Raw genomic sequence first — 22,244 nt, forward strand, 5'->3', positions numbered from 1 at the left:
ACAGTCAGAAAAGACACGGAAAGAGAGATGAGGAGAGTGAAAGAAGAATGAGAGACAGTCATACAGATTCATAGAGAGAAAGATGGAGAGACAGAGATACACACCAAGAGACAAGGAGTGACAGAGATTGAAAGAGAGACAGAGGTTCCAACAGAGGAGGAAAGGCTGTCAGATACAGACACACAGAGAGGCAAATGAAGACAGAAAGACAAACACCAAGAGGAATAGACACAGAATGACAGAAATATGAGCCAGAGACAGACCCAGAGAGATGGAGACACAGAAGAGAGAGAGGCAGAGTGAACCAAGGAAGGCAGAGTGGGAGGGAGGCAGATAGTGGGCTCTGCAGATTGTTCCACTGGAAGCAAATCTCACTTCCAGATTGTTCTGGGGCCCAAAACAGGTGGTGGGGAGAGAAAGAGAGCTCAGTGTGTAGCCTATCTGACATAGGCAGATTGTTGGGGGGGCTGGGGGCAACGTGGGACCGCCCTCCCCTGGGGTTAGGCTGGTCAGTGACCACCCAGGATCCCAGCAGCACACCCACTGGCCTCACACAGAACCTGGGCCACCCGCCCAGGATGGCTGTCAGCCCGCCCACCGCCTGGCTCCAGTCTGATTACAGCCAAAGTGCTAAAAGGCTCCAGACCCCCAGGCCCCGCCTCTACGGTCCCGCCTCCCCAGGCCTCCTCTTCCCCCTTCTCCCTTAGCTCTCTCTTTTCCTTTCTCCAGGCCCCATAGGGGAAAAGTCTACTCCCCTGTTTGGCCACTGGCTGGGAAGAAGAGGGTCTCTGTCTCTAGCCCCGCCCCACCAAGCCCCCTTCCCTGGTTTGGGGCTGGGTGCTCCTTCCTCCAAAGCCCTCTTGGCCTGGCCTTTTTGAGACACGTTCCATGCCTCGCCTGGGAGCTCATAAATACCAAGGAGAGGCCGGGTCAGGCTGTGTACAAAGCATAGATCCCCACCCCACACGACTTAAAAGCCCCTGGGTTCTTCCCAATCTCCCTACTCTTCCCCAGACACCTGCCTGGGGTGGCTGGAGAGGAAGAAACAGGAGCGAGGGGGCACTAGGGGCCTGGGTGAACCTGGCCCCATTTCAAATGAGACTTTTCTAGGTTTGCAAAGAAATCTCAGGAAAGGCGTCTCAGGGCCCCTTGTGCAAGCAGCAGGCTCAGGAATTCCTTGACTCCTATCCAAACCTCCCCCCAGCCCCTTCTCGGCCTTTCTCTCTGCTCGTTACCATCCACACCACCTCCCACCCACCGGGAAAGAGAGAAGGTCATCGCCAAAGGGGCCTAGGGAAGGGGGGCCTATAAGGGGGGGTAGACCCGGGTGGAGTAAGAGCTGTTTACTCACACCCAAGCTCCCCTTAGCTCATCTCCACTCCCATCCAAGGGCCAGTAAAAATTCAAAATCATTCAGCCACACACAGCTGAGAATAGAGTGAAAAAAGATGAATCTTAGCTCTGAGTGGCCCCATGAGGGAGCAGAGCATGAGGTGAGGTACAGGGGTGAGGGAGACCCTTTTCTTTGGGGCACCCACTTTTGAGAGGGCAGGAGGCTGTGGTGCACCTTGAGGGAGGAGGAAGGTGTGCCTCTGACGGCTGGGTGGAAGTTGTCCTGCTGGCGGCCCCAGGGAGTCTAGAGGCCTGGGTGAAGGGGAGGTGTGCAGCAAACAGCAAAGCCTATCATCCCAGCCCTCAGATGGCTTTATTGTATTTGCATGAAAATGCCTTGGGGGTAAGACCCTTTCACTCCTTCTGTGTCATTTAGGATGCCCTGGCCAGCGCTGGGCGCACAGCAGGACCGGGGTAAGTGACCTGACTCCAGGCCGTGCCCTTCAGACCAGAACTTGACTCCCAAGTCAGTGACTCCTCCCCCAGCTCCCATTTCGGGTGGAGTAGGGGTGGGGGATGGGAGGGAGAAGCAGGTCAGGCACTAAGCCTGAGCCTCTGGCCTTGACCCTCTGCCTGGAAGCCCCACAACAGGCCCTTGCGTGAGGAGCCGAGCTCTCCAGTAGAGTCTAGGACCCTGAGACTGGAAGTTTATTTTGAGATTTGAAGTCCAAAGTGGCAGATCCCAGAAAACCTCTTCTCTGGCTCCGTATTTGTTCTCTAGTTAAGTGGTTGAGTGCAGCTCTTGCAGTCAGCTGGCTCCTGCAGCCTGGGCTTCCTCCTGTGCAGCTGGGGGCTCAGAGGGGAGGGGAAGAAGAAGGAGCAAAGCGCCATACTGGGTTGTCCACTCTAGGGCAGAGGTAGCCTGTAAGCATTGGGGAAAAGTCTTGTTCCCTCACCCACTTCCCTCCCTCCTGGATCTGCTGATGTTTCTGGGGGCCCCCTTAGCTCAGCAACATGCTTTAATAGTTGAGCATCTATGTTATGCCAAGACACCGTCCCACTTGACTATGAAGACAGCTGAAGCCAAACAAGGGGCCTCATAAGTGAGTTTGGGGCCCATGTGGGCGAGTCCACCCAAGGTTAGGGCTGATGTGATCATCTCTAGCTCCCCACCCTGCAACCTCAGGCCCAGATGTAGGAATAAACACAGGGCCAGAGTCACACCCAGGCCTGCGCACACAGGGGAGTCTGAGAGAGGCTGCCAGAGCTTGCAGAGCTTATAGACTGCTGCCCAGCATCAGGGTGGGGCTGGGCTGGGAGGAGGTGACAGAATGGTCCCAGGAAAGGGGCTTGGCCAGGAATGAGCCTGGGCTCATTCCTCTTTCACCTGACCCTCTCAGGGAAGCTCAGTATAGAGTCTGCTTCTTTTAAGCAAACGGAAGGGCCAACTGGAGCCTCCCAGACTGAGAGAGAGAAGGGGAGGGGAAGGGGAAGGTTGGCAGGGAGGATATGGCCAGCATGTGGACCCTGCCTGGTCTCTGTATTCGCCCCTCACTCACTCCCATCCAACTCCAAGCCAGCCCCCATTTTCTACCTCCCCCCCAAGGGTGGGCACCTTCTCTCCTGCATGACCTAGACTACCGCTGTTACCTGTCTGGACTCCTCTCCTCCTCCCTAGCTCACTCTGCACACCAGCCCACTCCCAACTGAGGGCCTCTGTGCTGGCTGTTCCCTCTGCTTGGCATCCTCTTCACCAAGAATCTACCTGGCTTGTTCTCTCACTTCCTTCAAGTCTTTGCTTGAATGTCCTTAATGGGGCCTACCCTGATCATTCCAGTTACAACTCCATTGTTTCCCACTGTACTTATCACTTTCTAAGATGCTATATGTTTTACTTATGATGTTTACTGTTTATTGTCTATCTTCTCCCAATATAAGTTAAACTCCACACAGGCAGAAATTGTTCGTTTTGCTCTGTTCACTAATGTGCCTAGCACAGTCTGGAACATGGTAGGGAATAAATATTTGTTGAATGAATGAATTCACTTCGCCCCCTGCTACAGAAAGTGAGATAAAGGGGTGAGAGATGTGGAGAGGGGATAAAGGTCTCTCTCAGCCCTTCTCCCTCACATCTGCCTCGGGGACGTCTGCAGCGAGCTGCGCCCTGTCGCTCACACTCCGGAGTCTCTAACAGCGACCCCCACCCCCAAGAACTGACAATGTCTGGGGTTGAAGGGGCTGGGCAGTTTCCAGGGCGTTGTTTACACCAGGGCTTTATAGTATAGATAAATCACGGGGAGAGGCACGAAAGACACCTGGGAATGAGAGGCTAGGCAAGAGAAACTGAGTCTGGAGAAGCGGTTGGGGCCGGACGCCAGGCGGACTCTGGAAGTTGGAAGATCCAGGGTTTTTTAAAAAGAATTTTTAGGTCTCAGTAAGGGCCACCCTGCCTCCAGAAGCTCTACCTGCCGGCCTGGGAAGTGCGGACGGAAGAGGGGAGTCAATTTCTACAACCAGAACCTCCCCACCCCTTCCCAATTTACCACGCCTCCAGGCGGTTGGGGTGCTGGCGGAGGGAGGGAAGGGAGCAGTGGGAAAGAGGAAGGGTGGAAAGGAGAAGGAGAGAAATGGCTCCGGGGCTTCCACTCTCTCAGCAGGACCCCCACCCTGGCCTCTGGTTCGGGAAAGCTGCCCAGCTGTTTCTGATTCTTTCGTACTCGCAGCCCCGCCCGAAGGGGTGGGGGACCGAAGCATCGGGAAAGCTGGGAGAGAGTAGGCTCTGCCGAGCCCGGGCGGCCAAGGGCGGGGAGTCCGCGTCGGGTCCTCAGGTGTGCCGCTCCGCTTTGGCCATCGATTCCCGGTCCACAGGCCGGAGGGAAGCGTCGGGTCCGGGCAGGCGGGCGAGAGCTATGTCTAAACATTGTGTGCGGGGGCCTGGGGGTGGGGGGTGGGAATGCGGTGGGCAGCGGGTCGGAGGAACCAGGGGCAGCGAGCCGTAGATGAGAGAAGCCCCTACCTGAAGTCTGCTGCCCGTGGCGCCCCCCGTTGGCAGCGTTGGAAAGGGAGTTAAGATTCTCCCGCAACTCCCCGTGGCAGAGATTCTACCCATTTCACAGAAGCGCAAGAACGGAGAGAGAACCCGAGGAAATGACTGAGTCCTCTGTGGCTCACTTCAGTGTCACTGTAGGTTAGATGACAGGGGAAAGTGTCTGCAGCCCCCCTCACTCGGCCCTCCAGGCCATCACCCACGGAGGTTGGGGTTGCCGAATGAAGGGCGCTAGGACCCGGTGGCGCGGCGTGGGCAGGGACTGGGCGCTCCGGGCGGCGAAGGGCGCCGCTGCGCCCCGTCGCGTCCCGCCCGAGCAGGTGGGGGCGCGGCGCAGTGCTAGGGGCGCCGAGGGGCGGAGGCGGCCGCCACACCTAGGGCGCTGCGGGGCGGCCAGGGCTGGCGCGGGCGGAGCCGTCCTGAGGGCCGCGCGTGTCCCCGGCCTCGGCCCCGCCCCGCGCCGTCCAATGAGAGCCCGCGGCCGGAGGAGCTGTCGGCACACTCTGTCCGCAGCCCCACTCCGCGCCGCCGACCCCCTGCCACTGCATCTCAGCCCAGGCAGCGTGCCCCAGGTCCCGAGCTCGGCGCGGCGTCGTAGGCTTCCGGATACCGCTCCCTGCGCCCCTCTCCGGGACCTGGCGCCCCGGCTTCTGGACTCTAGGTGCCCTTAGGTTCCCCAGCCGCCGGCGAGACTTATGGCCCCCCAGGGGGGTGAAGTGGGAGCAGCCTGAGTACCCTCAGCCGGTGCCCCGTCCACGCCCCTCCGGGCCGCGTGGCGGGAGGCTTCGGGGAGCTATGCTGAGGCCGGGTGGTGCGGAGGAAGCCGCGCAGCTCCCCTTTCGGCGCGTCCGCGCCCCTGTCTCCGCGCCCGCGCCTAGACCCACGGGCCCCGACGGCTCTCGGGCTTCGGCCCGCCTAAGTCTTGCTTGCCTTCTGCTGCTGCTGCTGCTGCTGACGCTGCCGGCCCGCGTAGACACGTCCTGGTGGTGAGTGTGGCTCTCAGAGTTGGGAGGGTGAGGTGCTGGGTTAGAGAGGCCGGACGCGCCCAAAGGGAATATACAGCTCCCAGCACCCGCTGCTCAGGAGACCAGGTTGTCGCTTTGACGGAGTCTGAGACGATCCGTGCAGGGCTGTCACTGAAGTCGCGGAGGGGCGCAGGGGGGGCGAGGAGTGGATAAGGGGGCGCCGCTCCTTCCCCGTCCGGTGATGAGGGCGCTGGGTATTTGGAAAAAGGACGCCCGGTAATCGAGGCTTCCCAGACCCCCTCTATTTCAGCTCAATCCTCTTAGGGCAAAAGCTACCTTACGAGTTTCTCTCAGGATGGATTCAAGGAACCAATCGCCCATATGGGGCCGCGGTGGCCGTCCAAGAGGGCCTCCTGATCCCCTAAGGTTGGCCCCCCACCCGGGGGAGTGGAGAAAGGGGCAGCTGGCAAGGGCGGACGAGCCTCTCGTTAGTCTACCCTCACCCCATAATGCAGTAAGGCTTTGGTGAGGCAGGAGCACCCAGCGCAAGGTTTAGAAATGGAATTGAGGCAAAAACTACCCCCATTAACTCCCACAACTAAAACAAACAAAACACTTGGGTTTGCATACTTTAGACATTCAGTCTCTGTTTTGAGGATCTCACTTCGAACCTTGATATCTCCCTCCCTTCTTCCTTCTTTTCCTTCCCCAGATGGTCCCATCTCCCATTTTTCCCCTCCAAGAACTAGCGGCTTCTAGAGTCCCAAAGCATTAAGAGATCCTCTCCTCAGATTTCCTGCAGGCCGTAAGAGTCCGGACACTTCACAAGACCGCAGATGAGGCAAAAGGAATTAAAAATCCACTGGATATCTATTCTTTTCTGATTCCCTTCCCCACGAAAGCTCTGGATGGCACTCATCGTTTTCTCCCAGAAGAAAAGAGCTGCTCTCTCTCCTCCCCCACCTTCTGGGGGCTGAGTAGGGGGAGAGTGGGACTGAGAAATGACTCAGTCCTCTTGTCGTCTTTCCTCTTCACCCCCCAATTAAACTGGCCGCTTGGACTGGGCTATTGCCCCTCTCCACCCATGCAGTGCCCCCGTTCCTTTCCTTACTTTGCCCCTCCCCCCAATCCTCCCCTCCTCCACAAAGTGTGGTCTCTTTTCCCCTTGCACCCTGTGGCTTCTCTCCTCCGGATTTGGAATCTTGGCTGGAAGGGTGAGGGGTAGCTGGCTGAGGGGCCAGCGAGCTTGGGCTGCAGATTCCTATCATTTCAAGATGCAACTTTCTCCATCCCCATCACCCCCCCCACACCCCCCGTTTTTCCTGTTTCAGGAAAATCTCTCCTTTGGATCTTTTTTATCTCTGCAGTGTTGGGGAAGGCAAGGGGGGGGGGTTCTGGATGGGGGAGCAGGGAGGCCCATATCTTACATCTGGCTTGAAACATTCCTTTAGAAAGGGAAAAGGAAGATGGGGACGAGGAGAAAAGCCTTTCAAACTTCAGAGTGAGATTAAAGCCACCCTTTACCTTCATGGTCTCAGTCTGGCTGGGGACTTGTGTCTTCAGAGGCCCTGCAGAGAAAGGATGAAGTGACCACTGTGCATCTTTATCCATTCCAGATGACAATTTGCTTTTAGTGACTCTTGATTGCTTCTTACCAATTTGGGAGGCAGTCTTGGTCCACATGGTGTTTAGGTGAGGAAGTGTCACTCTGGTAATTTCAGCATCCTGGTAGTGGTTCCTAAAAACCCAATTGGGGTTCTCCCTAGTCCCCATTTTGTCCCCTTGGCTACTCCTTCTCCCTTTTCCTTTCTCCCTCTACTACTCTCCCCCATGTGGTTCATATTAAAGATTTTGGAAAAACTCCTGGGTGGAAGAGCTAGCTAGGGAGGGAGGCGGGCGGGTGATACAGAGGGATTCAGCAGTCCCTGTGAAATGGAGGAAGGCAGCAACAGGGCCAGGATGGGCAGTGAGTGCACAGGTCATTTCAGTCTCCTTGCCTCACAGGGGTCATAGCTGCAGGCCCCAGATGCCTGCCTCAGTGGTCAGTCACTTCTGGGATAAAGTAGAAAGCTGCTTTCCAAAAGCAGGTCAGGCCCCAAGGTGATTATCTCTCTTTCTCTTAGGAAAAAACCCCAGCAAGATTGATATTCTGTACAACCCCCTGAAGAGATGCCTGTTGACTCTGTTTGTGTCCATGTTCCACTCAGGAGCAGAATGTCATCACTATCACCAGCTAACAGTCTGATCTTCCTCGCAGCGCTTCCCCTTACTCTCCAACCACTCCCTTCCTCTCCCGACCTTTAACTGAAGGAGGAAATGGTCTCTTCTTAATCTATGAAAAACAGAACAAGAAATAGGGGTCTCCTGGCATGTGCCTCCCTGTACTATTTTGTATTCTGCAGGGGCTGGGATGTAGGGAATCACAAGAGCAGGACTGTGTTCAGGACTGTGGATTTACAGAAGGAGGAACAAAGTGATATCATGACATTAACATCATTGGTTTTTTTGTTTTTTGGCCATGCCTGGAGCTTATGGGATCTTAGTTCCCAGACCTGGAGCGACCTGGACCGCCGGGGAATTCCCCGACATTAACATTATTGTTATCAACCACAGCTGCCATTTAATGAGCCCTTCCTAAGCTCTAGACACTATGGCTAAGCACCTATAAGCATCATCTTTTTCAATCCCCAAAATAATCCAGTGAGGCAGATAATATTATTATCCCCATTTCACACATGAAGAAAGTAAAGGATAGGAAGGGCATAGTACGAAATTCAAGTTCACACCAATTTTGGAGCCAGATTGGTTTACTCCTGGTTAATAAGCATTGTGTGCCTCTCTTACGCTTGGAATTGAAAATGAGCTTGGACTTTGGCGTCAGATGTCCTTGGTTCACCCCAGTTCTCCTCTGACTAGCCCTGATGGACAGAGCTGGGTATTGTTAATCTTAGTGACCTCAGTTTCTTCACCTGTAAAATGGAGATCTCTCTCTCTCATAGGATTTTTGTGAAGAAAAATGTTTTGTGAACTGTAAAGTATCATATAAATGATATTGTACTAAGATATTTAGGGAGAATAATAGTTTTATCCTTGTGTTCAAAGTCCTATATGGGCTGAGCTAAACCATGTACATGCACTAAGGACTGTAAAAGAAAGGGGGTAAATAAAAAAGAGGACCCCTAGCCTCATTAAAAAGACACAAACCTAAAACATCTGCAATGTCCACAAGGAATAAAGCTATAATTGAAATGAGGCTTATGGCTAGCTAGGAGGAGAGGGGAGTTGGGGATAAATCAGAGCGGTCAGGTTTTGTTTTTTTCACCAAATAGTTATTAAGTACCTGCTTTGTGCTAGACATTGTTCTAGGTACTGGGGATACTGAAGTGAACAAAACAGACAAAACTCCCTGCCTTCATAGAGCAGCATGTCCTAATCACCTGAGGAGGTTGGTATAATGCCAGTTCAGTAGGGCTGGAATGGGGCCTGAGGCTCTGCATTTCTAACAGATTCCCAGGAGATGCTGATACTGCTGTTCTGGGGACCACACTCTGAGTAGCAAGGAGCTAGAACAGGGCATGAGTCACTTTGTCAAAGGAAGGGGTATGAATTGGTCAAAAGCAGGTAAAGAGAGCATTCTGGAGCAGGAAGCTGGGAAGGAAGTAAAAACCTCTGGAAGGGAAACAGAGCTACAGAGTCAGGGGCATCTCACCCTTCTACCAGCCCATCAGCTGGGAGATGCCTTAAATATCTTTGTGCCCCTAACAGATGAGCTCAGTGCTTGGCACATGGTAGGCATTTTGTAGGCACGTGCTGAATTGAGAGGGGGATGGGCTGGGCCTCTGGCTGCCTTGCTGGAGGCCCCCACACTGACTGCAAGGTGCTGACCACTGGTCAGGAGGCAAGTGCCCTGCTCTGCAGAATCTTGAAGCAGCTACTTAGTGGGATAAGGGTGGTAGTAAAGAAAATTATCTTCCCGTCTTACTGAACAGATGTTCCCACGCTCAGTGAGGATGTAACAAGAAGGACCAATGTGGGCTGCAGCAGAATGGAGTTAAGTCAGACCACAGGAAGGACTTTTTACCAGGGTTTGGCCTGCCCCACTCCACACTGTCTCATGAGGGCTGGATTACTGGTCTCCCATTCCCATCCAACCCCCGTCTTCCCAAGCCCCAGTAAAAAAAAAAAAAAACAACAAACACCCATTGCGTAGAGCAGTACTCCGGGGTGAACTGAGGAAGCAGAATGGTGGTGAGACAGGGACGGGCTCCAACTCCAACGGTCTTGATTCTCCAAACAAAGCACCGCAGCAGTGGGTGTAACTCCCGGCTGTGCGTCAGGCAGCCCTTTCCGGCCTGGCCCAGCCCAGGGTGTTTATTTTGTTTGTTCCTGGAAGCTGTTGCCCTGATGGACAGTGCTGGGGACGCTGATTCCATGGGATTTGTTAGTGGTGGACCAGCCCTCTCAACCCTCCCTGGGACAGATGGGCCCCATCAGCCCTGCTGAATTCCAGAAGAGGCAAACATCAGCCCTCCTTGTGTTTGAGTTGGTATCACCAGTGGTGATCCAGTCTGTGGGTAGGGCCGGGTTTGCGAATGCAGGGGGCGGCGGGGGGAGTGTTGTAGAGAACATAGAGCCCAGGGCAGTCCAGCTTTTCCCTTCTCCCCACTGGCTGCCCTCCCTTCTCCTCACCCACTTCTAGGCCCACTTTGGGGCCCTTCCCAAACCACAGGCTCATTCACAGCCCAAACCAAATCTTTTCTGTCTGTAGCAGCAACTGCCCTCCATGGTCCCCACCTGTTCAGAAAAGGGGAGAGAAGGCGTCCCTTTGATGTGTTAGGACAGGAGAATAGAGAATTCCCAGCAAATCAAGGCATGTATGTGCTGGGTGCTGGAGAGATGGAAAGGGAGTGAGAAGTGGGTGTATGGGTCAGATCTCATTTGGTGGCCTTGTGGGGAGAAAAGGTGATGATGAACTCCTGTCCTCTCTCTGAAATGTTCTTCCTGAGGCTTGTGGTGGAGTCCAGGGCTAAAAAGTGTTTGAATGAAGAAAAAACTACTTCCTTGAGAGAACTGAGAATGACTCTAGCAACTCACCTATCTTTTATTAGCTCACCCAAATGATCTTCTTATAATTGTTCACATTGGGCAGATTGGGGACTGGAATATGGGGAGTGTCACCCTGTTGCTTAATATTGGTCTTCGGTTTCCCACTGCAAACAGCCCTCGGCCCATGCAGATTCATCCAGGACATTATGCCCTGTAAGTTGGGAAGGATGATTTTGAAAGACTCATTAGTTAAGAAAGGTCATGGGACCTTGAAACAAAGGGTGTGGGGAGGAGAGTTGGGGTGGGGGGGTCTTCCTCCCCAGACCTCGGGATTGGGAATGAGGACTCTTAGCTACACGGGTCTGACTAGAGCTGTAAACGTCACTCAAAATTTCCCACTGTATCTCTTCCCACTGACTCCATCCTTCTCCCATACCATGTCTTTATGGGCCAGCAACGCAGGACGTGCCTCTGACACGTGGGTGTAACAATGTTGTATCAGACTCTAGTTTTATTAAGTTTATTTTTCCATGAGGCTCTTAATGTTTATTAAATAAACAGGCAATGGGGTTTGTGTGACATGCCCACAGCTTCTGTGTATGTGACACATGCCTAGCCTGTGTTCTGGGAGTGTGTGTCATTTTTGCCTTTGGCTGGGGAACTGGTAATGGTGGGAGACCACTCAATTACTCTCTCTGCAACTGCTTAATTATTTCTCCAGAGCTTGTGAGGATTGGTTCTCCCCATCGGCCTTGGGGAATATCGGCCTTGGTTGGAGGAAGGGGAAGGAACCTCTCAAGGTTTGAATGCCAAACCTTTCCCCTCCTTATTCCCCTCCTAATGCAGAATAAAGCCAGGATGCTCTGACAGGGCCATCTCCACCTTGCAGGTACATCGGGGCGCTGGGGGCCCGAGTGATCTGTGACAATATCCCTGGTCTGGTGAGCCGGCAGCGTCAGCTGTGCCAGCGTTACCCAGACATCATGCGCTCGGTGGGCGAGGGTGCCCGAGAATGGATCCGAGAGTGTCAGCACCAGTTCCGCCACCATCGCTGGAACTGCACCACCCTGGACCGGGACCACACTGTCTTTGGCCGTGTCATGCTCAGAAGTAGGGGCCTCTTCCACCCTGCCCCAGCTCCTTCTCTTTCTATGCCTGGGGTGGTGAGTGGGTAGGATAGGCATGAGCCCCTCTCTCCTCTCCTGCACCCTACTTCATAATCAGAGTAAGAACTGTGGGCAGAGCCCAGGATACAGTTGGAAACAGACCCTCAGTACCTTAGATATGTAGGCAGTGGCCCCTTTAAATCCCAGTGTTCTGGGATGATGCGTCAAAGGAACAGCATTCCCTGGTACCTCCATCCTTCTTCCTCCCTTTTCCTTCCCCTCCCCAACCCCCAGCCTGCGGACATCCATGCACTGTAAGGCTGAGGACTGGAAATGGCTGCTCTGTTCTTACCGACACCATCACTACCCTCACCCCAACACTCCCAACACTGTAATAATGGGAGCAAGGGAAAAACAGAAAGGTGATATGTAAATATTTGGAGAGTCAGCGGCTTGGACCTGGCTCAGCAAAAGAGCTAAGCAGAGCTAAACAGTAAGCTAGCAGAAAGGGAATGAGATGAGAATGTGGAGGTGTCAGAGGGACAAGAGTGATGATTCATCAATCCCCAAGAGCAGGGAAGGAAGAAAGCAGGCTGGGGAAAGTAGCATATCTCTTCAAATAGGATGACCCCTGGGCTGGGGTCTCCATTGTAGGGGAACTGTCCAGCAGAGTGGGCCTGAAAAGGCCTGGAATGTGGACTAAGGCTGGCTTTGCTAAGCCAGGGTTGGCACTCAGTGGGAGGGAATGATTCACTGTGAAACTTTTCAATGGATGGACCCAGGGAGTTTGGAAGGAAACAGGAGTACAGGTCAGCCCAAGAGGTCAGACATACAAAGAAGTGGGTAGAGAGTTGTGAGGGCTGAGGGGAAGAGGTCAGATTCACTGGGGAATGCTCTTGGAAGGGAAGGGTACCTTGAATAAAGGAGGTACAGGGGTTGCCCTGGGAAAGAAAAGGAGAAGAGGTTTCAGAGTTGAAGGTTGTGTGGGCTAAAGAAGGGGACAGACAAGGGCCTCTTTCCTGAAACACACTTCTACCTTTCTCTCTCTAGGTAGCCGGGAGGCAGCATTTGTATATGCCATCTCATCAGCAGGGGTGGTCCATGCTATCACTCGTGCCTGTAGCCAGGGTGAACTGAGTGTGTGCAGCTGTGACCCCTACACCCGTGGCCGACATCATGACCAACGTGGGGACTTTGACTGGGGTGGCTGCAGTGACAACATCCACTATGGTGTTCGTTTTGCCAAAGCCTTCGTGGATGCCAAGGAGAAGAGGCTTAAGGATGCACGGGCTCTCATGAACTTACATAACAATCGCTGTGGTCGCACGGTCAGTACTCATGTCTGTGCATGTACATTCATATTGGCTGGGAGTGGCCAGTATGTATGATCATGGAGTAAATGTGAAGGTGGAAGCACTGAAGGCTTCTAGATTACTTCCAAAAGCCCCAACCCCTGGAACAGGAGCAGTAAATGCAAGGGACCTTAGGAATGCCTAGGTTCAACCTGGAGCATAAAGAGTCTTCACGTAGGTGGAAATTAGGGAAAGGTGGAGAAAAGAAGGGAAATAACTTTTTAAGAAAGAAAAGAATCACCTCCTAAAGTCTGAGGAGGATAAAAGCTTGTTCTAGTCAGTGCACTGGTCTTTGAGCACTTCCTATAGGCCTAGTACTGTGCTGGAAAATGACATGCAACAAAAGCAGAAGGCATGGTACCTTGAACTCTAAAACACATGAAAAATAGAGGATGTGCCATAATTATGAACAGAATCCTGGGGCTTTAAAGTTCAAGTGGGCTATCATGAAAAGGAAAGCACTGTTGGTCTAGGAAGGTTTCCTGTTAAAAGAGGTTCTTGAATTTGATCGGGAAGAATGGGTGGAATCTGACTGGGGAGAGGACAACCGATGGCTCCACTAGCCAAACAGGGCCAGGGCCAGCAGACCTCAGGGCACTCATGCTTTTAGTCCTAGGGATGACCATAAAGTACCCTGACTGGCTGCCTTTCCCTTGCCTGCCTCCCCACCTCCCAGGCTGTGCGGCGGTTTCTGAAGCTGGAGTGTAAGTGCCATGGCGTGAGTGGCTCCTGTACTCTGCGCACCTGCTGGCGTGCACTCTCAGACTTCCGCCGCACAGGTGATTACCTGCGGCGGCGCTATGATGGGGCTGTGCAGGTAACGGCCACCCAGGATGGCGCGAACTTCACGGCAGCCCGCCAAGGCTATCGCCGTGCTACCCGGACTGACCTTGTCTACTTTGACAACTCCCCAGACTACTGCGTCTTGGACAAGGCTGCAGGTGAGTAAGGAAAGTAGGTAGAGACATGGAGCCCTGGTTTTTAGTGCAGGCACCTCTAGTTAATCATGGTCTCAGGAGTTAGGGAAGGAGGTTGGAGGAGCCAGTCAGATGTGAAAACCTTGTAATAAGATTGTTGATTTATGCCTCAGTCTGCCAGGCCCAAAGCTGCCTAGAGAGGAGAGGACACCGAAATCCTTGAGGCCTGAGGTCATCTATCCTTTATATTCCCAGCATCTGGGATATAGTAGGTACTACTAAGTGAATGTTTAAGTGAATCACCCATTTCAGTACCAAACAATGTATGGGCTATACAGAAGCATAAGATACAGACTAAGTTTTGGCTCTTTACAATCTAGCTAAAGAAATGAGATATAACAGGTAGACAAATGCAACTGCAAAAGAGAGAAATTACTTGAAAATGTGGAATTTAAGCTGTTTCTTAAAGTGTGGGGATCATCTGGATAGCTACAGAGAAGAACAGGTGGATATTCTCTACACATGAGTAGAGTGGTAGGTGGGAAAGCACATGATCTGTTCTAGGAACAGAGAGCAGATTAATCTGACTGAGTGAAGGTTTTGGGTAAGGGAGATTAAAGACAGAAAGGTAGTAGGAAATACACCACGAATGACCTTGAAAGGGCTTATCCAGTGTGCTGCCACTGAAAATTCTAAAATGGAGTTGGGGAAGCAAGGAGAGAGGAGATCCCTACCCAAGGCTAACCATCAGCAGAAAGCAGCAAATCATTCTTGAATGTGTTCCATATATTTGTGGTGGAATTCTTGGGAATGCTGGAAGGTGACGTGGTGTTCCCCTAAAAGAGTGGAAGCTAACCGTCTTGGCTCATATTTCAGGTTCAGATAGGTTAGACTAGGAACAACCTGCTATGCAACAGAACTGCTCTCCCCCTGGTTATTGTTATGGGCTCCCAGACTCTTCTCTGTAGTCTCAGCAGTCAGGACCTCGGTGAGGGGAAGCCAAAACCCTCAGCTGTCTTCCATACTATTTGTTTTCACCTATCACTGTCATTCCTGGAGAAGCAATTAGCTTGGAGCAAAACTGGGCACAGAAACAGGGTGGGGCTCTACCCAAGACACACAGAAAGTAGTTTGTGTACTTTGAAGGGTGCTAGGAGAAAAAAGGTTGAGAAAGCACTTCTGATTCTCCTGGTGATTTCCTGCCACTAAATTTTTCTTCCCACGTGGTATAATTCAGAGGGCTACTCTCTAAATGCCTAGAAATAATTCCACAACATCCAGGGTGTAAGCCTATGCTGTCATCCTAAAATGCACCTTTGGGGAAGGATCTTTGGAGTTAGGAGGGAGGATGAGTCATATGTGTGTTGGTTGTTCTCAGAGGCATAAAATAGGTCTCATAAAACCCACAGTGGAGGGTCTTCCCTAGTGGCGCAGTGGTTGAGAATCTGCCTGCCAATGCAGGGGACACGGGTTCGTGCACCTGGTCTGGGAAGATCCCACATGCCGTGGAGCAACTGGGCCCGTGAGCCGCAACTACTGAGCCTGCGCATCTGGAGCCTGTGCTCCGCAACGGGAGAGGCCACGATAGTGAGAGGCCCGCGCACCGCGATGAAGAGTGGCCCCCGCTTGCCACAACTAGAGAAAGCCCTCGCACAGAAACGAAGACCCAACACAGCCATAAATAAATAAAAATAAATTAAAAAAAAAAAAAAAAAAACCCCACAGTGGAGCCTGGAATTCAAAGGGTACAAGTCATCCCAGAAGGGAGTATGGAGCCAGGAATTCCCTCCAAAGCAGTACTGCCCCACTGAACTTTCTGTGATGATAGAAATGTTCTACATCTGTGCTCTCCAATACAGTAGCCACTTAGTTACATGTGATTATTCAGCACTTGAAATACAGCTAGTGTGACTGAGGAGCTAAGTATTAAAATTTATTTGATTTTCATTAACTTAATCTAAATGGCCACATTTGGCTAGTGGCTACTACCATTGGACTGCTTGGCTCCAGAGTGTAGAAGAGGCTTCTGGTGCACAAGAGAATGACGTTAAGACCTAGCCCTTGAAATTAGGCGGATAACATATATAGTAGACCTAGTCAGCCTACACTCTAGAGCAGTGGTCTCTTAACATTTTGGCTTGTATACTCCTATCATTAAAAAAAAAATCTGAACATGTGCCTCCAATATATGTATATTTACTTATGAATTATATCTATGTTTCACTGTACTAAAATGTACATTATAAAACATACATACAAAGTAGATATTTTAAATTGATGAGCTCAAAAACAAATATAGAAGCACTAGCATTTTCTATCCATATTCAGTGGAATGTGGAGACTACTGCTATAGAAATCAGTTAATTTATTCATACCCTTCCTGAACCCCCAGGCTAGCTATGTTCCCATCTCTGGGAAAGAGGTGAAGTAGATATGCTCTAGGATCCATCCCATCTAAAATTCTATGATTTTGTGATCTGTTGGCAGCATCTCTTTTGCAAAAATCAGTCAGAATGAGGTTGTGAGCATTCTCTGTGCAGGGGGAATAACACAATCCCTATCCTTCAAGGGTTCCTACCGTAAGGGGTAAGGCAAGGGATATTCTTTAGGAATTCCTTAGGGAGAAGCCTCCTGCCAGTAATGCTTATCAGTTCGCCCCCTCAGTTGATCAGAGATTATAGATATAACTATCTACTGAGTTAGGCGCTATTATAAGAAAACTAAAGCCCAGAGAGATCAACTAACTTGCTAGATCACACAACTAAGAAGTGTAGAATTAGGTTTTAATCCTAGACAATTTGACATCAGGCACATGCATTTAATTTTTAATGGCCATGCTGTACTACTTTCTTGTATAGTACAACTTAATGACATATAAACTAAGGACCGAAATACTAACAAATGGTAGCTGGATCAGAGTTGTAACAAGGCTTCTTAGAAAAGGTAAATTATAGGCTAAGTTTTTTATTTTACCTTTTTATTATAGAAACTTTCAAACATAAAGTAGAGAACCTTCACCCAGCTTTAACAATTATGACACTTTAAGGCTAACTTTTGAAGGGGATATGGAGATGTGTATTGGCAGGGAGGGCATTGCAGGAAAAGTCGATGGTCTTTGGGGAGCCTTGATAGTGGGAAGAAACAAGCCTGGTACAGAGGGCAGTAAGGAGATGATCATTTTGGCTAGTGGGTGTATTTTCAGGAAAAGGGATTCTTTATGGTTTCCTCATGAGGATGTGGGTAAGGGAACCCAGAGTGGCTGAAGTAAGAGGTAACTTGGTTCTCACTCTCTCTCTTCCCCAACCCAGGTTCCCTAGGCACTGCAGGCCGAGTCTGTAGCAAGACATCTAAAGGGACAGACGGTTGTGAAATCATGTGCTGCGGTCGAGGGTATGACACAACTCGAGTTACCCGTGTCACCCAGTGTGAGTGCAAATTCCACTGGTGCTGTGCTGTGCGGTGCAAGGAGTGCAGAAACACTGTGGATGTCCATACTTGCAAGGCCCCCAAGAAGGCAGAGTGGCTGGATCAGACCTGAACATATAAATACCTCACTCATCCCTCACTTCAAACCTCCTGACTCAAAAGCACAAGATCTTTGCATGCACACCTTCCTCCACCCTCAACCCTGGGCTGCTACAGCTTCTATTTAAGGACTTGGAAAGTACTCCAGAGGGACTCTGGTGTCCTAGCTGGTTCCTTAGCCCTGGGAAGGAGTTGACAGGGGATGTAAAAAACCGAGCGGCTCCCTGACTCCCCACTCTGGAGGTTAGAAGGCAGAGTGGAAGAGGTAGGAGTCTTCAGAGCGATATGAGTTGCACTAAAGCACATGGTCAAGGTTCATTTTTCCTTTCCCTTGCATTGGCTTCCTGACACATCTTGTGTGTGCAAGAGAAAGGGTACCTGGAGAGAACTTCTTTTTTTCCTACCTGGCTGAGGGTAGATGGGACAGAGATGAAACCACATATCTCTTCCCTGGGTCAGTGTGAGCTAACTGCCTGGTACCCCAAAAGAAACTCTTAGGCTGAAACATTCTTCCATTATCAAGAGCCTGGGATTGCTAGATAAGAGTTAGCCATAGCAGACAAGTTCCATTCTCATGCTATTATGTTTATAAACTGCTGTGTTTTGTAGGAGAAAAGAATTATATAACTATACAAACATACACTCTCTTCTAATCTCTCCTTTTCAACCTGTATCAGCCAGCACTGCCTCTTCTGCTCACTTGCTGGCTGTACAAACTGAGTGGCATGCAGTGCCATGCCATGCCTAACAAACAGATCATTAGAATACCGTAGAACACTCCTAAGAAAGAGTAATTTAGTAGGTCTGCCTAGGCCTTGGGATTTTTACTTTTTTAAACTTTCCACGCATCATCCTGGTGGGCAGCCAGGTTTGGGAAACACCAAGTAAAAGATATGTGACTCACGGAGCGTGGGAGAGGGTAACAAGCCTGATCTCAAAGGCCCACATGAGGCATTAGTGTATACTAGGCAGGTAGAGATCTCTGGCTTTGGCAATTTTTAGGAGAGGATTCTAGCCTTTAAAGCTGGGAGCAGGAACCCGTGGTTACAGAAGGAAGGAGAGCTGGGTCTTGGGGCCAAAGTGGTAAACAGCTTAGAAAGCAACCTTTCCTCCTTTATTCAACAAATCTTTATTTAGTGACTCTCCAAGTCCTGGTGATTATTATCCTTCAATCCACATCTGGCTTAAATTGGGGAGTTCCTTCTATGCTACTACCCACTGCCTAACTAAGCTTGTAGTGGTAGAGTCTCCAGAGATAGCAGGCTTAGTAAGCTAGAGGGCAGGACACAGAGTCCCCAAAATCATGATGTCCTATTTTTATGTGACTTAGACAGTGGTTATCTCTTGCCTGTTGATATTTTAAAGGAGCAGAGTGGTATAGAAATTTGCAGTTATGACAGACTGGGTTGAAATCTCAGCTGTGCCAGTTACTGTTTTTGATATTTTGAGAAAGATACCCAAATTCTCTGAGCCTCTATCTTCTCATCTCTAACATGAGGGTACAGACTTATCTCAGATATTGAGTTTTAATTATGCCTCAAACTCCAGCCAATAGACCCTCTTACCAAAGCCTCTAACTGGTCTAGCCCATCCTGACTTCTCTCAGAATCTTCAGTTCAGGACTATAAGGTATTGACAGCAGGCTGTATATTAAGGAGCCTACACAAGGAGTTCTGAACATAGGCCACTTTCCTTTCCCGAGTTCCTCTCCAGCACCCCTTGGGGTCCTCCCATGTTTGTGGAGCAGCTTTACTCCGCACAGGCAGCAAGAGGATGGGGGTGCCATAGCTCTGGGCCGTGGGGGCAGATTTATTTGGATGATAGGACTAATATTTGTGTAACCTGCTGAGACCTATGTGGGAGAGTTTAGGGTGGTTTTTCTTTTGGTGAGGGGGTTTGCTCCAGTTTCACATCCATTAACACAAAACATGAACTAGTCAGGGCCCTTGTGGTCTGCGGTGAGGGGATTCCTGTGGAGAAATAGGACTGAGTGAGTCAGGCCAGGGGAATGTCTTCCTTGCAGAGTGGAGTCAACTGGATAACTGATGAGCCAATGGTGGGATTAGGGAGGGGGGAAATGGGAGGGGAAAAGAAGAGTTTCTGATGTCTTGAGCTAGGATTAAGAGGAGGAAAGCTCTAAGGTAGTGGAAGGGTAAGGGGCTCATAGTCAGTCTGAACTCAAGAATAGAGTTGAATGAATTACAAAAGGGTGCTGTCTTGTATGCTGGGCCACTGGGAAGAGCTCTCAGGTCCCAGTTAGCTTCAGCTCTCACAAGGTTATCCAGGTTACCACATAAATGATAGCCTAGGCCTTCCATGGCAAATCAACCTGAGCTAAATCTACCTGTGTTCTATTATCTTATTCTTTTTTGGTTCTTACCCTGTGGAAGGAAGCAGGCCTCTTCTGGCATCTCATACTGCTCTGTGCTTTTCCCTGGGCTCCAAGTTCTAGTTCATAAAGACCAAGTTTTGCAATTTCCTATAAATGGTTAAGAGAACAGCAAGCTGTCCAGAGAGTGAGAGGTCTGAAAAGTGAGGTGGATAGTGAGAGAAAAGAGGTCCATGTAAGCCCTATTACAGAGGCTATGTGGCTCCAAAAAAGAATAATGGCCAAGCAATTAATTTTTCCTCTTATTCCTTAGCTTGCCTCTGCATTCCGACTGGCTTTACACAACTGGCGTCCATTCTGCACTATACAAACAGAAACTAATTTATTTGGAACAAGCAGCAAAACGAGAACTTTATTTGGTGCAGTCAGGGCCCCATTTAGTTCTGCTGCTACTCACTCACTGCCTCTAATCTCCCCCTTGCCCATCTCTCCTCTGTTCAATAGAGGCCTGTTCCTCAGATCAGCAGTCTCTTAGCCTGCCACCTGTTTCACTCCTTCCTGTTGGTCTTCATTTCTTTTAGCTTTTAATATTTATGTATAATGCATTGCAGAAAATGCTATTTGGATACAAATTAAGTTAAAAGACATTATCCTTTAAGGATCTTAGAATCTTTTAGAGAAGGCACAAGACTTAAATACCTCAGCTTCACAGCCTATAGCCAGTTTCTCTTATGTAAAAGTAAGAATGCCAGCCTTAACATAGTCCTGCAGATAAAAGCCAACTTGTATTATTGCTGGCCTTGAATAATAGCATGAATCCATACTCTTCCTTAGAGTGATGCTAGAAAAATGAAATCAGGGACTTCAGATTATTTAAAAGAGTCAAACATTGCCTGGCCCTGAGGGTCTCTGTCTGCAAAGTCTTGTAGACTTTGTAGGTCTGAATCCTGACCACTCACTGCCTCAGTCTTCTTCCTCCCTGTTACAGAGAGTAATTTCTTCCCTTTCTCTCACCTCCCTTAGCAAGCACACCAACCACTAAGTCCTTCGCCAAATTCTCAGACCCACTCAGGACCTTGATTTCTCCATGGCTTAATATAAGAAAGATAACAAGGATTTTTTTTCCCTCAGCCTTTCTGAGGTTTCATTTAAATGCCCTCAGTGGTCACAGGGCAGAAACCCAAGGGAGGAAGGCAGGGAGAGTAGGGAGAGTATGTTTCTCATCCCTGGGAGGCCTAGCTCCTGCAGCCAAATTACAGCACCAGAGAACAATGTAATGCATTCCTGGGAAGGTCGGTGGGACCCTGGGCGCCTGGGCCTTGTGGAGAGAGGTGCCAGACACAGAGCTCTCCGTAAGCAATCCTGCAGAGCCGCCCCCTGGCTCAGAAATGAAATACGGGAGAGCTTCACATTACGCAGAGACCTGTAGCTCACACCTGGTTATTGATGGCCTTGGTGAAGGCCTCTGCCCCCACCCTCCACTTGGGAACTGCCTGCCACTATGGGGGTTGGGCATCTTTGAAGCAATGTGGGAAAACAAGAAAGAGATGTTTCCTTTTCACTCCGCCCTCCCTATCAGCCTGTGCACAACCGTGAGGATATATATACACAAATATCTCAGGCTGCATACGGGTTCTAGTCATCCTCCTTCTCCCCAGCAAAAAAAAAAGAAAAGAAAAAAGCAGCTAGATTTCAATCAAACACTTCAAAACTCATACCAATAACAGGGGTTCAGCTATAACCAAGGAATATTATAAAATTATCAACATGCAGGCAGCTGTTGGTTTGGGGACTGGCACCCCTCTGGGAGGTGGCAGGGGAAGGATACAGAAAGGGCATGGAGAGAAGAGATCAACAGTGGACAATTCCCACCCAGGCAGAGTGGCTGAGACTGTAGAACTCCTCATGGCTGGTTCACGCTGGAGAGAGTGCAATTCGTGTCCTACATGCTATCAATGATAGGGCAGTCTCCTATGACTGCACGAGGTACGATTATCAGGCCTCCTGCTCATCACCTGTTGTTGTTTTTAACTCTTACTAGGTTAGAAAACAGGATAGCTTTAGGTTCCAGAGATGATCTCCACAAGAGAAAGGCACTAGAGGGGAGCAAGCAGTGGCTTTACAAGGGTAAATATGTCACAGTTGCTGCACTAGACTGAGCTTTCCCAGAAGCTGGTGATTGGCAGGTTTCAGGTAACGGCCAGTGGGGTGTCAGTACTATACCTGTCCCTGACCCCAAAGGTCAAAGTGATAAAAGAGAGGGTATAGGTACGTTTTTCCACTTCCCATTTATGGCTTAAATGATCTCTGAGCAACTCTGTGGTCCTTCCTCATTTACTTAAGATGTTTTAGTCATCCTGGATTTGAGAAAGCAAGGTAAGCATTCTCCCTTTTGTCCCCTAACTCTGAAGTGTTCTGGCTTAAAATTTGCCTTTGCTCACTTCCATTCTGCCTACGAGTCTATGGATAGAGCAGCTGGGCATGGGAGTTCTCTCTCTTTGGCCAAAAGAAGCCAAAATTGGGTGACTTTACTTCAACACCATCAACCCCAGTAAGCAGACTTGACCAAACAGAAAAGCTAAGCTGAGTGAATAAGAAAGATAGTTTAATCCACAGCTGTTCTATT

At 50.2% G+C, this 22,244-nt stretch overlaps 2 protein-coding genes across 8 annotated transcripts in view; one reads left to right on the forward strand and one right to left on the reverse strand.

Annotated features, from left to right (window-relative positions):
• ST7L (suppression of tumorigenicity 7 like) overlaps window positions 1-22,244 on the reverse strand; it is a 158,720-nt gene that overhangs the window by 57,556 nt on the left and 78,920 nt on the right. The window lies entirely within an intron of this gene.
• On the forward strand, window positions 4,741-22,124 carry WNT2B (Wnt family member 2B). 2 transcript variants are annotated; one of them, XM_036838151.1, is made up of 5 exons: window positions 4,741-5,364; window positions 11,279-11,499; window positions 12,546-12,823; window positions 13,524-13,788; window positions 17,073-17,929. In XM_036838151.1, exons 1-5 carry the CDS (start codon window positions 5,174-5,176, stop codon window positions 17,300-17,302), a joined length of 1,185 nt encoding a protein of 394 aa, XP_036694046.1. In that variant the 5' UTR covers window positions 4,741-5,173; the 3' UTR covers window positions 17,303-17,929. The 2 variants fall into 2 exon arrangements, with proteins under 2 accessions (XP_036694046.1, XP_036694104.1); XM_036838209.1 differs by lacking the exon at window positions 4,741-5,364 and adding an exon at window positions 11,050-11,189 and having other exon boundaries at window positions 17,073-22,124.

This window comes from Balaenoptera musculus, chromosome 1 (genome assembly GCF_009873245.2).
Source record: "Balaenoptera musculus isolate JJ_BM4_2016_0621 chromosome 1, mBalMus1.pri.v3, whole genome shotgun sequence".
Classification (NCBI taxonomy): domain Eukaryota; kingdom Metazoa; phylum Chordata; class Mammalia; order Artiodactyla; family Balaenopteridae; genus Balaenoptera; species Balaenoptera musculus.

What these genes read in the sequence shown, in the direction of transcription:
- WNT2B (XM_036838151.1), top strand. Translation starts at nt 5,174, where the DNA reads ATGCTGAGGCCGGGTGGTGCGGAGGAAGCCGCGCAGCTCCCCTTTCGG. An exon ending in CGCGTAGACACGTCCTGGTG is followed by an intron (nt 5,365 to 11,278) that starts GTGAGTGTGGCT and finishes TCCACCTTGCAG; the next exon opens with GTACATCGGGGCGCTGGGGG. An exon ending in ACAATCGCTGTGGTCGCACG is followed by an intron (nt 12,824 to 13,523) that starts GTCAGTACTCAT and finishes CCCACCTCCCAG; the next exon opens with GCTGTGCGGCGGTTTCTGAA.